The sequence below is a fragment of the Cicer arietinum genome, chromosome 4, assembly GCF_000331145.2.
Source record: "Cicer arietinum cultivar CDC Frontier isolate Library 1 chromosome 4, Cicar.CDCFrontier_v2.0, whole genome shotgun sequence".
Taxonomy (NCBI): Eukaryota; Viridiplantae; Streptophyta; class Magnoliopsida; order Fabales; family Fabaceae; genus Cicer; species Cicer arietinum.
In genome coordinates, this window is record NC_021163.2 from 5,435,380 (window position 1) to 5,455,049 (window position 19,670).

Consider the following 19,670-nt stretch of genomic DNA (forward strand, 5'->3'; position numbering starts at 1 on the left):
GAAAGAAAAATCAAATAGTTATGACATTCGGATTATAAAACATATGTTTATTAATAATATTTACGTGATAGTATATATATTAAATATTACGTCTGTGTTTACAAAAAATTTAAAATGAATTTTCTTTCGTGTTGATTCGATCAAAATTAAAATGAATTTAACTTTTACAAAATAAAATAAAATTATGAGATCAAAATTGTTATTTTGAAAAATAGCGCATAAGTCAAAATCACGGAAAGTATGAAACTTAGAAGTAAAAAATAAGTTTAATTGCGATTTTGGTTCCTATATTATTGTCAATTTACGGAATTGGTCCTCCTATTTTAAAAATCGACAATTTTGATCATTCATTCAGATATTTTAATTGAAAAATGACGATTTTTCATATTTTTAAGGACGGAACATACAATTCTATGATATAAAACTATCTAGATGCATTAACTATTAATATGTCATTAATTAAATTAAAAATATGAAAAAAATTGGAAGTTGAAATCTAAGCTTTCATGACATTTTATTTCAATTTCATGGATATTGATACATCATCATATTATATGTCACATTATTTAACGTATCACATATGATCACTTTTCAGTTAAAAAATCAAAGAGCTGGATCGAAACTGTCGACTTTTAAAATAGGAGGATCAATTTCGTAAATTAGTAAAAATAGGACGACTAAAACTGCAATTAAACGTAAAAAAATATTACATTTTAACCTAATATTAGTCTCATCAAAATTCAGATATGGAGTTTGTTCTAAGTGTAACCCTAATTATTTATGTCCTATTGGGCCTTACTGTATATTTTCAAATGCACCATCCATATCTTGTTCTAACAAAATTTCCTATATGTTTGACTAAAAAAAAAAAATTCCTCTATGCAAGAAGAATAATGGTATCGCACAAGCTCCTCTAGTTACACAAGCAAAGTACCCATAAAGTAGAGAGTATCTCCCTCTAATGAGAAAGCATAAGGCAATATCAAGGAAGCACTCCCCCCACACCTTTATTAATTGCTTACTATATTTCTTAAAAAATCACTTCGCATGAAATAATTTATAACTTCAATATAATAAATTTTCAATTTACATTTTTATATTACGTTTAAAAAATAACTAAAAATCTATACTTCTACACTTACCATTTTTATAGAGAACTATTTTCTTTAGTATCTTTCAATTTTTAATCGTATTCAATATTTTTAGCACAAAAAATGTATCATAATTTTTGTTACTTCCTCATTGTATTATTTCTCCACTTCCCACATCAAAGTTATTTTCCCCTGCCGTGGGTCATATATAATGTGTGATAATGGGTCTTTCACATTCATACATGATCATATTGTAGTTAATGTAAAACTCTATTGAGGGTATTATCCACTCCAACCCAACAAGTTCTATCAATTTAACCCCTTATTGCATTCTATTAATTTTACCATGTCAACCTTCAAACTTGGTCTCTACCTTCTTCTATTTGTCTTTACCCACCACCTGCTTCCAAGTCAAGTGGCCGCTGCCTGCAGAGGTAATACACTATAGGGTCATGCTTATTTAAGACATGTTCAAACTCGCTTATTTGAAATTATTACATGCCTTTTTAATTTATTTTTACAAGTTCTTAAAAATAGTTTATAAAATCATTTTATAGTTTGCATAAAATAATTTTATTTTTATTTTTTTATCTTTTATTATAGAAATATATATATAAATAAATGTATAATGAGTACTTATGTTACACACACTCAATTAAATTATTTATCTAAATATATTAATTAGTAAAATATCATGCTCTAAGATGGGTTTAGAAAGGAAAGAAAAAAGTAATAAATGTAAAATTTTATCATGTAAAATTATATATATTTGGAAAAAGAAAACAGCAATGATATTTAGATATTTATTTTTTTATATTTATTTAATATTTTATTTTCTCTCTATCTTTTTTTCTATCACAACACCGAAATATCATGTTGTCTTACCTACTTATTTTTCTAAATAAGGTCTATGAGTCTATATATAGATAATTTTTAGCAGAAAAAAAGTAGATAGAAGATTTATAATTAGATAGATATTTGCTCAATCTAATCTATAGTAAAGCACTTACATATAAACATTCTAAATGTATTGTCTGTTTTTTAGGAAACTAAATATAACATTACTGGTATTTGGATATAAAATTTGACACAGTATAAAACAGTTGATTCAAATTTCAAAAAGAAAAAAAAATTAATATAAAATGTGCTCGAAATACAGAGAGTGTAATGTCAAAACTTTTTTTTTTGTTTATAAGACATTTATGTAAATATTATGTCTAATATGTGTGTGCTTTGGTTTCTAGAGAAGAAGCAGAAGGATCTACTTCATGACATAAACACTTACAGAAAAGTGTTAAACCTTCCAATCTTTAAGAAAAGTGACAAACCATCTTGTTTAGCCAACAAAATTGCAAATGATCTAGAAGATAAGCACTGTGAAGATTATTTTCACTATTACCCTTTACCAGGTAGCAACCCCAAAATTCCTAACTTCCAAAAGAGTGTTGAGAAATGCAAGATAAGCATCAACACAACAAAAGATGGGGTGATTATGCCTGTTTGTGTGCCAAAATTGGACCCTGATAATTTGTTTTCTAATTATACTAAGTCTAATCGATATATAAAGTATTTGAAAAATTCAAAGTATGTAATAGCAGGGGTTGGGTCTGATTCTGATAATGAGTGGATGGTTCTCATTATTAGCACAAACACTACTTCTGGAGATTTTTCTTCTGCTACTTCTTTGCTTGGTGAAGCTATGAAGGGTCATTGGGTGTTGATGACTACTTTCTTGAGTGTGCTCGTTTTACTGTTCAGCTAAATTGTTTGTTCTGTTTCATTTGGTGGATTTTTCTTTTTCTTTTTATATTCACTTTTTTTTGTTGTTGGTATTGAGATATTTTGTTATTGTTTTTTGTTTTATGTACTTTTTTTTGTATATTGGAGTGTTCTATCATTTTGTGAAGTTGTTGATGATATTGCAGTGTACTTGTAAGGGATTGTGTATATTGGAATTTGATTGATTATATTTGGAAAATAAAATTTAAGTTGGTCTTGAATATGAAACTTAATTAGATTATCAAGTGTTATATTTTAATGTTGAAAATGATGTTTTAAGTTTAAATTTGAAAAACTCACAGTGATTTATCATTTCTTATACATATCCAAACAAAATTTAAATAAAATATATGGTTCACAAAAAAAAAAATCATACATTAATGTGGGAATTTTAAAAAAAATATAATTTACATCTTAGCGAAAAATAGGGTGCATGAGAATGAGAGCGAGGGTGAAGTGATCAGTTTTTATTTCTTTTAAAATAAAATAAAAAATATTAAAATAATTAAATGATGGAAACTGGGTTTCTCTCTGATAAATTCCATTAAAGGAGGATTTGCGTTCGTGTTTTAATACGTGTAGAGAAATTGAGTGTTATTATTTTATTTTTTAATTGTGGTTACTTGCAAAAAATAAAAGGGAAAAGGGCGGGGGTGTTAAACATGTTTTTAATTAATATAAAATTTTGCTCTTACTTCTATAAAATGTTTGTTAATTTTTAGTTTTTATGATTTTTTTTTTTTTGTCAACGTCTAACTTTTTCAAATTTGATAATTAATCTATTATATCACTCTCAAGATTATTATTTATTATTTTTAAGACAATAAATTTATTTAGTCTTTTTCGTGTGACCTTATTACTTACACGATTGATTTTAAAAATTTAGGAATTTTTATCTTAAAAATCTAAATCTTAATATTTAATCTAATACAATAATAATTGATAATTAAATTGTAAAAAAAATGTGGCATAACGTAGTGCTTTGTTGGATAATTTTATTTTGTAAGACAATATCATAGATGTTTAGTCCTGAAATTGATATTTATTTTATTATAAAATATATTTATAAAAAATATTTAATCTGATTTTTAGTTCTATTGTTGATACATGTCCACACATCAATCAACTTTATAGACTGTGGTAGAGTTGTAATACCAAACAAATACACTATATTGATCGTTTGATTAAAATAAGATAATTTAAATTTAAAAATATATATTTTATTAAAAAATAATTAAAATTTAGTATAAAATATATTTATAAAAAATGTTTAATCCGATTTTAGTCCCACTGTTGGCACATGTCCACACACCGATCAAGTTTATATACAGTCGTAGAGTTATGATACCAAATAAACACATTATATTGATCGTATAATTAAAATTTAAAAATGTATTTTTATTAAAAAACAACTAAAATTTATTATAAAATTTCGATCATTTGATCAAAATAAAACGACAAATGTGATTGCATATAACCCAAATACATCCGGACACTAGTTATCATAAGAATTATTATATACAATGAAGATGATGGATTAATAATAAGATTAGTCAAAATAGTTAATTAATTAATTATAAGTTGATTATTTTTCAGACAATAAGTTTATTTTTAATGTAGATAAACAATATGAAACCAATATATTAATTTTTGTTTTTGTTTTTGATAAATGTAGTGGTGCAATGCAGTCAATGAAATCAATTTGTTGATCCATGTAATTTTATTTTATGATGATGATGATTTGCACTCACCATTGAGAAACATGAAAGCTGTAGGTAGTGGTGCCATCACACGTCAAAGTCACCATTATTTCTCACTAGATTAGATCTGCCAACATAAAAAATAAAAATAAAAACACTTAAAAAAACGCTTCTTGTCAAATAAAGAAAAGAAGAAGAAAAAAAAAAAAAAAAAAAGCTATTGCCACCGTAAGATAGAACGCTAGTAACCATAACCGAGAGAGAAAGAAAAAGCGAGTTTGTGAGCTATGGCTGAGGAGGAGGAAGACGACGAGAGCTTCGGTGACTTCAAGTTCGCCTCCTTTCCAAATCAACCATTCTCTTTTACCTCTAACCACAACAACTTCGCCGTTCAAAACGACCACATCAATGGCACCACCTCCTCAAAATCCTTTGATCCATTTACGGTATTCCCGGATCCCGTCGATAAACGTGTAAACGACACCAACAGTATGGCCGTTGAGGCAAACAAATCTCGCGGAGCTATTCCGCTTTCAATCTTCGGCGAGGAAGATGAAGAGCCGGATTCTTCTTCCAATGATTTTTTCTCCAACAAAAGTAATAGTGTTGGTGCCGTCAAAACTGGATCCGATTCTAACGGTTCCGTTAGAATCAATGATTTAATTTCCGGTTTGTATTATCAGCAACCTCAGGTTAATTCTCAAAACGGACCAGTTTCGATATCCAATGTCTCTGCTCCTAATTCAATGAACTTGAACGCAAGCGAATTGAATCAGAATGAGGACGAGGACGATGATGGATGGGAATTCAAGTCTGCGGAATGGGAAAATGGAAACAAAAGCTTGAATGTTAAGGTAAATGCCTGAAACTGACGTAAATATTCCAAAGTAATATAAATGTAGGCCATGTTTGGATTAACTGTATAGCATAAGTGCTTATCAGATAGAGTAGTAATTGTTTAATTAAGCACGCATAGCATAAGTGCTTTATGTACAAGCTATTAAATTATGTCAAACCATTTTCATAAGTTATTATGGAAATAAGCTGAAAATAGTTTATAGACATGTCATAAGTTGCTTTCATAAGCTCCAGTAGGCATTCTCAGTTTCTCACAAGAGCTTATGTCAGTAGTTAAGCTCCAATGAGTGTTTCTGCCCATAGATAAGTTTGAATAAGTCAATCCAAATTGGCTCCAAAGTTTGCTTGATTTTTGCTCTTTTGACTTCAAAAAATGTGGATAGATATTTTGTATATGGCTTGTTCTGTAGGAACTAGCTTTAGGAAAGCTATGCACTATACATATTCATGTAAGTATTTTCACTTGGAGGAACAAGGGTAATTGATTCAATTGCATTGAAATGAGAGGAAAAGGGTTGGAAAGAAATGTGAGTGGGTATTGATCAGTTGTTACCTTGTTATCAATGCTTTACTTTTTGTGATGGTGTAGTAAATTGAAGTAATTTATTAATAATCTATGCTCTCGGGCAAGAAATTCATTTCATCACAATAACATGTGATTGCTTAATTATACAGACCTTTTTTTTTTCTTCATGTAAGGGCTTCATTTCACTGATAATCTGTATTATATTTTAAAGGTTGAAGCGCCAAAGCATGGTAACAGTGTGGTTGGTGTTGATGCTTTGTTTAATTCATCCGCCGGGATTTCTGACAAAGTTGGTGAATGGCACCTTGGGTTTGAGTTCAGTCCCAGTTCTGCATCTCACAGCCCACGGCCAGCTCCAAAAAGTGTGTCAAATGAGATTGGAGCTGGGTTTATGATGTTCAATCAAGCTTTTGGGAAGTTGGAGAATGCACATTCATGGCCAGGATCAAATCCAACTTTGGTGGGTTGTTTAAACATGATTTCCTCATTTTATTTAACATTGTTCAGATTATTGAGGAATATGCATGAAAACAGTCTAATTGTGGATTTTTGGTATTAGGTAGCACCAAAAAAGGATGAAATGTATCCCAATGCTACAGAAGTACTTAAAGATGATGAGGGAGCTTCCCATAGTACTATCGATCCATCTCATGCATCACAATCTCATCAATCTAATGGGCGGGGCTTTGGCTTTAATTTCAATTCTAGTTCCCTAGGTGAAGACAGTCTATTTTCAGAGTCATACTTCAAAACTGAAAACAACCAACGCAATGCCTCCCCAACTAATATAAATGTTGATTCAGATGTCAATTTGTTTGAATCAAAGGATGCAGGCACGGAAATAGGAATAAAACATGAGGTACTAAATCAGTTTGATATCATATTTTATTTATCATGAGGTATTGTTGGGTTTAGTTTTTTGAAAGAGGACATTCAATCTTGTGTTCTTAAACTTTGCTTATGGATCCGCTAAAAAAATCATGAATCATTCTTATGGCACATAATTTTGTCTAACAGTCAACTAGTATTTATAATTTTTAAACATTTTGTCCCTGCTACTGTTCTTTCTATTTCCAGAAGCAGCTTATAACTTCAGACAATCGTAGGGAAGCTTTGCCTCTGTCAATTTTTGGCGATGATATGCCAGATGCAAATGAACATTCTGCGTCTCAAGATTTGTCTCCCTATGCACCAGTATCTCCAATACAGACCAACTTTCATAGTCCTTGTTCCAATTTATCTATCAATGATTTGATATGGAATTTATATAGTCAAGCTGAAAACAAAGCTTCTCCTAATGTAACACCAAAAGCAAGTGAAAATCAGAAACTTGCCTACCCCGAAATATCAGGCTCCAATTTGGTTGACAGCGATGCTTTTGATGATGACTTTGGGGACTTTAAGGATGCTTCACCTGAAACCGAATTCGCCCAACAATCTGCACAGAAGACTTCTTTTAATCATTCAACAGAAGTCAATGAGAATGGTTTGCAGACTTCCTTGAAAGATTTAAATTCTGATTTGATCAATGGTGATGATGGTTTTGAAGATGATTCGTGGGAATTTAAGGATGCTATATCTGGAACAAGTAGTCAAGATCAGACATCTACTATAGATCACAGAGATTTATCGACAGAGTCATCAACCAAATTAGAACCTTCTGACTGTGTGGAGTTTTTTAGCAAATTGAAGGATGAATTGTGCAATGATGTCCTGTTCCATCTTCAGAACTTCAAGGTAGGTAACCTTTTCTAATCTTTCTTTGATAAAAATTGGATTATACTTACTGGCACTGAAATTATTCACCAACATATATTCTTAGAAAGCCCAAGATGTTGCGGCTCTTTCGGGTGAAGATGCAAAAGCAAAAGCCCTTGAGGTGGAATTTCAGGTCAGAATATAAACTAGTTTATAGTTATCAAATTTCCTGTCTAATATTTTTGTTGTGGCTATTTATTTTTCCCAAACAATATCAACTGTACAACCTGGGAAGGGGATAGGGGAATAGAATTCTCTTCATGGAAGAATTAGAAAATCCCAAGGTAGATTGGCAGGATTTTAGCACGAAATCTACCAGAACCCTGAGCCTACACCTAAGCCTAATGGCATGGTTGTGACTTGTGTTCATTAGGTCAAAGGCCTTTGTCAAAAATGACTCAACAAAACCATTAGTTATATGTTGTGAAATTGGTTTTCTTCTGCTTGTTATTTGTGCATGTCTTTCCTTGTTATTAATTAAATGCATTTATTCCTACTTATCTTTTCTTTTACAGGAACATTCTGAGATACTGCATCAGCATCATATGAGCTTACCTGTTGAATATCTATCAGAAAATTATTCACCGAGAAATGTGAACTTTGATGATCTTCTCAACATTTTGAAGGAACCAAAGTTCCTACCTGTTGAATCAGAATACCAACTAGCATCAAGGTTGTCTATGGTATGTTGATCTCTCAAAAATATTGAGTGTTGTATTTTCAAGTTTTATTCTTGTGTGTGCAAATATGTGCTGTGAATGTAGGAGTTTAATAGTTATATACTAAATACATAATATACAATGACATGTTGACATAACTATTTTAGCATAAGTAATAATAATTTTTAGTTCGTAAGATTAATGGTTGGATAAGGGTTATACTTTCTTGTAGTATTTTTTATAACCTTCTTCTTACTGGACCATTTAGCTTGACAGCACTTGTTATTGCATGATTATGTTTGTATTTGGATAGGCCGAGACGGATATAAAATCTGCTATGGAACTCTTGAAAGATGCAGTATCAACATTAAGAATTCTCAAGTTGGGATCGGGAGAAGAACAATCTAATTATCTTACCATATGGCACAAGATTGCCTTTGTTTGTTCTCAAGAGCTGAAACACGGTGCTTATATCTGGAAGGAAGCAGTCCAAAAGAATGTCCATGACCAGTTATTATCTATCACAAAAGGTAAGCTAGATGATTAAAGCATGCCCTGTCATGTGCTGCTGATGCAAATGAACTTATGGAGTATGATTTAACCTCTTCCTTTTTCTGTGGTCGTGGGTTCACATAGGTGTTCAGTATGTTCATGCACTCGGAGAAATTTATAGAGTGGCAGAAATTATTGGAGCTTCGGCCAAACTTCACAAACCATGGATGTTATCATGTTCCATAGATCGTACAAGTTTATTTGCCCTTTTGAACGAGTGTAATAGCTTATGGTTGGAGTCAGGTCTTGAAGAAGCACTTTCTAGTATATCAAATCTGAATAATTTTAACGCGGATGGCATCTCAAGGGAATTAGTTGAATCCATTAAGTACATTCATGAGCTTGATGAGCATGCACTTCAAAGCTATGTAATTTCAGGAGAAGAAATTACGTGCCAGTTGTCAGCCTTGCCTGCTGGTTGCATACCAGGTATATGTGCAATAAACCTTGCTATCTTTGAAACCCAATTGATAAAATATGACTTGAAAATTTATTTTAATAGTAAATAATTCTTTCTGCATTATGCCCCGTAAGTCCAACTTAGATGGTAAGAGGTTGCTGGAACATTTGATATGTTGTAGTACGGGTTTGAACCCTCGTTGTATCCCTCTTCTCTGTACTTCGTAGTGTGAGTTTTGTCACTGTACTCACTAAAACAAAAAAGAAGATATTATCTGTTTTGGATCAATAGCTCAAAGATTGCTTTTATTAAATGAAGTGGGAAAGATGTGATATTTTCATCTTTTCATTTTAAAAACGGATTGTGGAAATCTCAACTACCTTATTATCCTGTTCAGCATGTAATCCTTTTGTCTCCTAATTTTTATGTATCAGGGTTAAATTTGGCGACATGGAATAGGAAGCACTACTTCATCAATCTCGCAAACTTGTGGGTCAATCTAATAAGTTCAGATCCTCCCAAGTGATACATTCTAATTCAGTCGAGTCTCTTAAAACAAGGAGATTCTTCCACTTGATTTTTCAGTGTTGTTTAAGATTTATTCACACTAAGAAAAATCAGTGAGATTGTGGCAGAATCCTTTTTTTTCTTGGTTAGTTGGGGTGAGGCACATAAGCAGCTGTTGTTAACGTGGGAATAGATCGTTGTGGCTTGTGGGGGATGAAAATCACATGGTTACTAATCAGGCAAAGTCACCAATAAAGTTAATTCTTTCTTCGATAGGTACCATTCTTTAAGTGGAAGTTTTGGAACAAAATGTTACAGGTGTAAAATATTACTAGTGATAAAGAAGATCTACACTACGTATAGTAGAATTCTGGATTCCATCCAGTTTTGCAGAGGGAATGATATTGCTTGTCAAATTATGCTGTTGTTTGTAACCAAATATCACCAAAATCTAGTCATACCATGTTTGACCATTGCAAACTCGAGTTAAAGAATTTTACTATGAAACTAACCAAGCACTTAGTCTTCAATCTAAAAGTTTAAATTTTTTATTTTTATTTTTATTTAAAATAAAAATAGATGTACATTGTGAGCATTTACCATGCATTGAATGCTTATTAATTTATATCACTGGAGTTAATTTTGCAACCCACGTTTTTTGAATGCTATGTAGTTATTAATTAAATATTAACTAAAAGCGAAGTAGAAAAAGTAGGTAAACCGTGAAGGAATCTATATCTCTATACTATATACATTTGCAAATAATCTCAACATCAGAAAATGCATTCTTTAATATATTGTTCTCAATGTAATTTTTAAAAATTTAAATTAATGAATATCCATTTTTTTAAAATGCATTCTTAGAATGTCTACATCAACATCACCTAGTATTACAACTAACTCCAATAAAAAAAGTGTGGTTAATATTTTTGATTTAATGCATTAAATCATTTATTTGTATTCTCTTTTTTTATTATGTGTATTTGTATTATTATTTTTTTGGTACAAAGCACAAGAAAATAAATTTGTCGGTATTCTTTTTTACAATAGAAGGCATAGTCTAAAAAAACAAACTAAACAGTTATAAGCCAACATTGCTAAGCATGTAAGCCTAAAAAATATATTATAAAAAAGGTGACCATTAAGCTCATTAGGAACGGTCTCTAAAACGATAAAATTCTAAAAGTACATAGTAAGGTTGAAATTGACAAGCTAATGAGCATTTATGTTGTCTTTTCATTAAGTATGATGAACCAAATACGCTTAATCAACGAAAGATAATCCCATTAACCTTACAATTATTTATAACTGTATCGACAATTTATAATTATTTTCTAAGTAAAGATGTGAAATTCCCTCACACCAAACTAGCTCCATTGATTTTTTAAAAATAATTTCTACTTACCCTAAATTTATTTCATCAAGAAAAATCTGCTAATATTTAATATTTTTCCAATATTCAAACTATCAATTAATGATTTTATTACGGTTACTATTCTAATAATTAAAATAAATATTTTCTCTACAAGAATTAAATTCATTTTATATCTTAATGGTATAATTAATGACAAAAACATAACGGTAGAAAGAATAAAGGACATTACTATAGTATTTTTAGTGATAAATAAGAGTATATATGTATTAATATTTTACATAAATGTCTCAAAGAAAATATTATATTTGAATATTTGGATCTAAATTTTAATAACATTTTACAATACATTTTAAAATATTATAATATTTATCTTAATACGGTAATCAATGACCTGCAATCTGTACAAGTGAACAAATAATATTGGTAATAATTTAACATTATAAATAATATTTACACATGTATATACATTAAATATTCTTCTTCTTTATATAACAGATATAACCATTCCATTAAAATTGGTTTTAAAGGCCATTAAACTAAAATAAATAACTTTAAACGGCTATATATCAAAGCAGCCGTTGGTTGATCCTAGAAAAACATTTATTTATTTTATAATTACAAAACTAGTTTTTTTTTTCTACACACACAACCAAATAGTTAATAGACTTCAATGTACATAATTACATCAAGGTATTAAAATCCTTATTTCGTTTTATTATTATTTTTAATAAAATCATGATCAATCCCACAACATAAATATATGAATTAAGTGCAATTGAATTATTATAAGATTATTTGTTATAGTATTGTTTTAATTTTTTAAAACCTCACTTAAAATTATAAAGCCGCGTGTTGATTCCATATCTGCTAGTATTATTTGATGGAATAAAATGTAATTTTTTTGTGAGTGGTTAGTGAATTATTAGGTCTTTTCTATCTTAAATTGCAGTATTATTTCCAGGTATCCTATTATTTTTTTTTTTTTTTTTTAAAAACAATATTTTCCCTCTTAGACCTCGAAAACTAAACCCGCAATCCTATCAAACTTTATTTGGTAGAAAATAACGAATAACTGATGAATTAGTTTATAGAAGATGAGCTCATGGCTCATAGTTAGAGCTGTCAATTTGACAAATCTCTTAATTATTGGCCCCAACCCAAATATTAGAGGGGCAAAAAAAATTTATAATTTAAAAGATAAAATTTATACATGTGTAGAGAAAAATTATACTTAAAAATACATTTTTCTGTTTATTTTGTATTGAATAGTGAACTTCAGTGTTACTTGCAATTATAACATTCCTGATATATTTTTAAATTAAGATAAATTATAAAGGGTAATAATAGATATTAATTAAAATAATAAAGGTTAAAACAAAAGCCATATAAAAAACCCTATAAAGTTATGTCAATTACCAAATAAGACTATTTTGCTATTCCCTATAATCAGCGGATTTACCTTGCCCAGCAATTAGCAAACCTTAAAACAAAACCCTTTAACACTATTTCCTTTTTAATGCGAGTGTAAAAAAAAAAAGAAAAAAAAAGTGTGTTAAGGCTTTAACATTCTAACAAAACCCTGATTCTGTGTAGTTTGTTCGTCAGTTCATTTTCATCGAGAGTTATAGGTTGACGGCAGCTGAGATAAAGAAATGTTGGACATTAACCTATTCAGAGAGGAAAAGGGTCACAACCCTGAACTCATCCGCGAATCCCAACGCCGTCGTTTTGCCAGCGTCGAATTAGTCGATGAAGTCATCAATTTCGACAAAGAATGGCGAAAGCGTACGCATCTCTCTCTTTCAATCTTCATTTTAACAACAATGTCAATTCCACCTAATCTCATCATTTCAATGCTTATCAGGTCAATTCGAATTGGAGACTCTCCGCAAAGAATTCAACAAGATCAATAAGGAAGTCTCCAAACTCAAGCGTGTAAGTATCGTCACTATCTTCATTTCACTCAAACATGCAAATCCTCATTACATTACATTTACATTCAAATATTCAATTGTTCGTGTGTTTGTGTTTTAGGCTGGTGAAGATGCAACCAAGTTTATTGCTGAATCTGAAGAGACTAAAAAATCTATAGCGGATAAAGAGGTCGAGGTTCGGGAAACTCTAAACCTCTTGAATTCCAAATTGGAAACCATTGGAAACCTCGTCCACGATTCCGTTCCAATCAGCAATGATGAGGTCTCTTCTATTTTCTTTTACTCTTTATTTTTTCACTGATTATATAATTATGATTCTCTTCAAATTAATTGGATAATCTATGCTTTAGGCCAACAATGTTGTGGTTAGAACATGGGGTGACAAAAGAGTAGAACCTAAACTCAAGAATCATGTGGATCTTGTTGACCTTCTTGGGATAGCAGATTTGAAGAGAGGTTTGAATTTATTCATCTATTGAAGCCAATTTTTTTTATATATATATAATTTATTTATTATTTGATTTGAGGTTTGGAATGTGATTCTAGATCAGGATGTTGCCACCAAACAAACGCTTATTTTCTTGTTGTCTGCTTCCTTAACCATTTCATGTGTGTTTTTTTGGCTTATTTGTTGCACTATTGCATGATTTGCACAATATCTTTCTGCAACTATATCCTGAATGTAGACGGTGTTGAGTATTTTGATGTAACATGTTGCTTGATACCCTAAAATTTAATATTACAGAGTGTAATTTCTTTCAGTTAATTGGTCGTATACCATCTCTGTATGTATCCTAATCTTTTTTGTCATGTTACTTGATACATAATAGGAGCTGATGTAGCTGGAGGTAGAGGTTTCTATCTCAAAGGAGATGGTGTTCGTCTTAATCAAGCTCTAATCAACTTTGGGCTTGAGTTTTTGGAGAAAAGGGAATATACTTTATTACAAACTCCTTTCTTCATGAGAAAAGATATAATGTCCAAGTGTGCTCAATTAGCCCAATTTGACGAAGAACTTTACAAGGTAAAATTCTAAAGTTGATTCCATTATTGATCTAGGTCTCCATATATGAATTTGATTTTATGTTAAGACATATTGATGATGCCTCTGTAATATATTGTTGATATTATTTTCAAGAAAATACAACTTTTAATGTGATTTTTAAATTCTTACGCTTAATCCTTTTTAGTGCTAAACTTACAGTAGCATAATTGTAATGTTTCTTATTTCTGTTTATTTGTTTTCATTCTTGATGACAAAGATACCACATTGGTTTACGATTTCCATTTATTAATTTTTGTGAAGGAAATGATTTCCTATTCCTTACAAAAACTTTAAAACAAGAAGCATATTGTCATAGTGCAATCGTGGCATTTTTGTATTATACTTTCTCCAGTCTCAATTATAAGCAAAAGTTACCTCAAGCTTATTAAGAAATTTTGTTCATGAGTTTTCTTGATCTAATAAAAAAATGCATTCTCAAATGCTCGTGGAAATCTGTTCCATGAGAATAAAAAAGTCATTGAAAAATAAATTTAATATTAATTTAGGGCTATTTTAGGATTGAAATCCCTAAATATTATGAAAGTAGTTAACTTTGCTTATATTTCAAACTTCCGAATTCAAATTTTTTTTTGTTTACATTGGAGACGGGAGGGAGTAAATGATTATATTATCTGAAACTTATTAAGACAAAGACCTCTCCGATCTTTTCCTCTGAGCATATTTAAGGAAGTATTATTACTATATCAGGTAACTGGCGAAGGAGATGACAAATATCTGATTGCAACAGCAGAGCAGCCACTTTGTGCATATCATTTAGATGATTGGATCCACCCCACACAGCTACCCATAAGGTATTATGAATTTAGTGTCATGTTTAACATTTAAATTGGAAAACTGTGTTATTTTTAACTCTGGAAATATGCTTTCTGCAGATATGCTGGATATTCATCTTGCTTTCGTAAAGAAGCTGGATCTCATGGTCGAGATACACTAGGAATATTCCGAGTTCACCAATTTGAGAAAGTGGAGCAGTTTTGCATTACTACCCCAAATGACAATGATTCATGGGACATGCACGAGGAAATGCTTAAGAACTCTGAGGATTTCTACAAGGCGGTACGGTGATGTGCCACATAAAGCATGCTTAATGTCATCTTTTTATTTGAGTTCAAATAATAGAGTAATTTACATTCCCCTCCCCTACGAGATAGGAGTATTATATGTTATTTTATATATTATATATGTTGTTTATATTAGTTTTGTAAATGTTACTGAATCCCTGGGTAAAACTAATCTATGGAATTAAGCCACTGTCTTGTCTTTGACATGCCAAGCACGTCTAACCAGGGGAATGTTCAATGCATCTCTATATTTCTTGTAAAATTTGGTATCTAGTACTTTGTTGTATTTTGTGATCATTGCCTGACTTCTGTGTTGGCAAAGTACTCATACACATACATTGGCACCACCTCATTCTACTTTATGTGAATGTTGTGATTGCATACAGATTGATCTTAGTTGTTTTCAACCTAATTTGATTTCTTTCTCTGCCCTCCTTTTTGTTTTCCGTTTTCCTCTCTTATGTAATTGCTTTTTATTTACTGCAGTTGAACATTCCATATCAAATTGTTTCCATTGTATCTGGTGCTTTAAATGATGCTGCAGCAAAGAAGTATGATCTAGAAGCATGGTTTCCAGCTTCTCAAACTTACAGGGAGTTGGTGTCCTGTTCAAATTGTACAGACTACCAGTCCAGAAAATTAGAAATTCGATATGGACAGAAGAAGGTCAGTTATGCCCAAGTTCATCAAATTTGTTTGGATTTATTACTTAGTACTATTTGGTAACTTTGGGATGAAGAAGTTCATTTCCAGAGAGAAGAGAGGGAGGGATCTTTCCCGTATATGTCAGAATATATAATATCAATTTATGAAACTCATTCTTCCTGAAATATCAATTTATGAAACTCATTTCTTCTCCGGTGACTAGTTTTTAATTGAAATTCTATTTTGCACACAAGTAAATTTATCTTTGTTAAACACTTTGAGTAGGGGTGTTCGTGGCTACGGTTAAACCCGAACCGGGTCACCTAAACCAATCCAACCCGTGTTTTGACCCAACTAATTCAAGTTCGGGTCTAATATGTACCAACCCATTTAAACCCAATGGTGTTTGGTCCGGGTAGCTTATTTGAGATTTTGAACCCGCCAAGTCAACCATTTGACATGGCATAGACATTTTTATTTATTTTTTCTATTAGTGATGTATAATTATTATTTAGTTATTGAATTTTATTTGAGGATTTGTTGTTAATTTAAGTATTCTGTTGTGTTAGTGGATGTATTTTAAGTATTGAATGGTATGTTGAGATAGAATTTCATGATTTTTGAGATGTTGTAGTATTTAAATTTAATTGCATCCTTTTAAAATAAAAAAAAATATTTTTAATTTATGAACCACGAACCCAACCGAACTTGGCCAAAACTGACCTAACCCAATCCGTAAACACCCTTAATTTTGGTTTGGTTTGGATTTGATGTAAACATTACGGATTTGGCCAAAACTGACCTAACCCAATCCGTAAACACCCTTAATTTTGAGATTAAGTGTCAGTGGTGGTGGTGTTTACTTCTGCTTAGAATCCTGAAATATTCTGCAGTCAGTTCAACTCTGATTGCTTAAACTGTGTCAACGAATGCATATGTTTTGCCATGAGCAATGTGTTCTTTTGGCTAACTGATTTCAACCCTCTTAGAAACTGCAATTTCACAATTTTAGTCGTTAACCTTTGCATGTTTTTTACTGTTGCAGAGCAATGAGCAGCTGAAGCAATATGTTCATTTGTTGAACTCTACTCTCACGGCTACTGAGAGGACCATTTGCTGCATACTAGAGAACAACCAGAAGGAGGATGGGGTGGAGATACCAGAAGTTCTCAGGCCATTCATGGGTGGAAAGTCTTTCCTGCCTTTCAAGAACCAACCTAATAATGAAGCCAAAGGGAAGAAATCAAAGGCTTAATTGCATTATTTTTAGTCTGAATGATATTTATGAAGAGCTAGTTCAGAATTGTAGGTTATGACCACTGTTAATTATCTTCAGGAACATGCACAATACTTGGCATATTCTGTAACTCATCAAATTATAGACCTTGTGCTTTATTTACTCTCTTGTGCTTTTATTTATTTTGAAATATTAAGACTCCGGATTGGATGTCCAGTTTTTCTTTGAAAGATGTTATTTTTGTTGCCTTCTCACTAAAGTTCGGTTACATTGGATGGAGGTTTTGTTTGGTTCAATAAACATATTTTCTCCCTCAACAGTAGCGCATTTTGGGGTGAACTTCTATAACTACAGTATTACTGGTATTAATAGCATGCCACAGTATGAATAGCAGATTTGAGTGAAATTTAATACAAGGGAATCCTGGTTTATGGGATTAAAATTCTGAAGTCTATTGCTTTCTGTCTTGCAGGGGGTTGAAACGTGTTCAATTTAATCGAGCTGCACATATACTAAATTCTGTTACGAATTTCATTGGAAAGAGCAATGCAGTTTGGAAAATTGGGACTAGAATATTCAATGTATTGTAGTAGTGAGGGAATGGGGTGGTTTTATTGGTAGCCTGCCATCTGACTGGTTGTTAGAGTTTTGATCACTAGTTTTACAATTTTGATTATTGTTTTTACTCTAAGGTAATGCTCTGCATGTTTCTGAATTTGTAGTGTTCTATTCGGTCAAAGCCAACCTTTCTAAAATAGCTTAATTTTTTCAAAATCATTTATCATGTAATGTTCCTTCTTTCATTTGCTATTTTAATTCCTACCATTAACACTCCATCTGCCTCTTTCTGTAAAATATATATTTTAAACCCTCTTTCTTTTTTATAGTTGTGTTTCATTTACTAGATGGTAATGTTGGTCACAACCCTTGTAAATATGATTTTAATAATACTTGTTCAAAAACCAAATTTATTGGAAAAAATAGTACAGACAAAAGCCGTTTAATATTGTAACAAAAAATAAACGTTAAGTACTGCCAAGGTATAGCTGCATCTGTTTAGAGAAGGACAAGAACAAGAGGAAGGGATATATGAATAGGTGATCGGAGGCCTATAGGTGGTCACCCATCTTATGATGCTTGCATGTTGGTTTTTGATGTGCTTGATCTATTTGATAAAATAGGCGTAAGTTATTATAGATCATAGCATGAAAATAGTTTTGTTGCGGGGAGAAAGTGAGGAAAAAGTATATAAAAAGAGTGTGAAAATAAATAAATATCTGAGAAATAGATTAATATATTTAATGTGTTCTTTTAGTATAAGAAAATATAAGTGAAATAGAAGAGAGGGAAGTGTATTTATTTCTCTCATTTATTTGGTTGAAAAAAAAAAGGGAGACGGGAGATATATAGTTATTTTTTTAAAGGCAAAAATATTATTAACAGATAAAACTATTATAAAATTGTTTTAATTTAATTAACATTAATAAATATTAATTCCATTTTAATTTAATTTCAATCTAGTGGATTAAATTAAATAAATAATTAAATTAAAAATAAACTAAATTAATTTTAATTTAAGGGTTTATTGTACTTATCAAATTTGATGTGACATTGACCATGAAAAAAATTATGATGAGGTAAAATAATATTATTTTTTTTATCATTTACTTATATTTTTATTAATATAAATGAAAATAATTTTTTAAAAGAAAAAATAAAAAGAAAAAAATTAAAATTAAAATTGTCTTCTAAGATATTAAAGAGAAGCATAAATGCATTTCTTCATGTTTTTTTCATCTGCTGGTTGTCCCTTCATTGCTTCGTCTCCTTTTACGTTATAATTTAACTTGTGGATTTCTTTTTCATTCTTTTACACGTCTATTATTTACTTTGAAAGTTTTATTCACTTATTATTCTAACTCTTATTTATCTTGGGATTTTGAAAAATAATTCAATCAAAATCAATGCAATCAGGAGCTTAATAGGATTAACAAATCAATGCAATCATATTTCTCCAATATTACATAAATCAAAAGTACAATAAACACTTATTTTAAACTAACGAATTATCTCTCTTTTATTTCGTTGATTAATGCTAAGCACTTTAGCACCCCTTAGTCTTACACATTAATTAATAGTAGATGCTATCAGTATCATAGTTCTTGTAGGTAAATAATAGTTGAATAAAAAAAGGGATTTTGATTGTGAAAAGCAGTTGAGAATCGAAAAAGTGACTTATAATAGGAGGAATGTGTGTTTTTAGTAGGCTGTGTATCAATGTGTAATGTTAGTATTTACATTTTGATCCATACGTACATAAACAATACTGAAATCTTTTTAATTATATTTTTTTAAGAAAAAAATTATATAATTCTTTACTTTGAGACTAACTAGTATGTAACTCGTGCGTTGCACGGAAACAACGATTTTAGATGACTTTAAAAAAATAAGTTGACATTAAAAAAATAAGTTAACTTAAAAAAAAATTACAATAAAAAAATTTAAAAAAATCTAATTCTAAC

The 19,670-nt window shown here is 30.5% G+C and overlaps 3 protein-coding genes across 3 annotated transcripts; all 3 read left to right on the top strand.

Moving 5' to 3' along the window:
- Nucleotides 1–1,313: 1,313 nt before the first annotated feature.
- LOC101504904 (uncharacterized GPI-anchored protein At5g19250) lies at nt 1,314–3,098 on the top strand. The gene is made up of 2 exons (XM_004495677.4): nt 1,314–1,525; nt 2,336–3,098. Exons 1-2 carry the CDS (start codon nt 1,438–1,440, stop codon nt 2,851–2,853), a joined length of 606 nt encoding a protein of 201 aa, XP_004495734.1. The 5' UTR covers nt 1,314–1,437; the 3' UTR covers nt 2,854–3,098.
- Nucleotides 3,099–4,662: 1,564 nt separating this feature from the next.
- On the top strand, nt 4,663–10,310 carry LOC101504586 (uncharacterized). Its single transcript, XM_004495676.3, has 9 exons — nt 4,663–5,424; nt 6,166–6,414; nt 6,514–6,813; nt 7,032–7,691; nt 7,777–7,845; nt 8,228–8,395; nt 8,685–8,901; nt 9,008–9,352; nt 9,758–10,310. The coding sequence occupies exons 1-9, from the start codon at nt 4,858–4,860 to the stop codon at nt 9,847–9,849; spliced, it is 2,667 nt and encodes an 888-aa protein (XP_004495733.1). The 5' UTR covers nt 4,663–4,857; the 3' UTR covers nt 9,850–10,310.
- A 2,415-nt stretch (nt 10,311–12,725) lies between these two features.
- LOC101504252 (serine--tRNA ligase) lies at nt 12,726–17,378 on the top strand. Its single transcript, XM_004495675.4, has 9 exons — nt 12,726–12,990; nt 13,070–13,140; nt 13,240–13,401; nt 13,490–13,595; nt 13,970–14,163; nt 14,893–14,996; nt 15,078–15,261; nt 15,753–15,932; nt 16,957–17,378. The coding sequence occupies exons 1-9, from the start codon at nt 12,858–12,860 to the stop codon at nt 17,164–17,166; spliced, it is 1,344 nt and encodes a 447-aa protein (XP_004495732.1). The 5' UTR covers nt 12,726–12,857; the 3' UTR covers nt 17,167–17,378.
- The last annotated feature ends 2,292 nt before the right edge of the window (nt 17,379–19,670 follow it).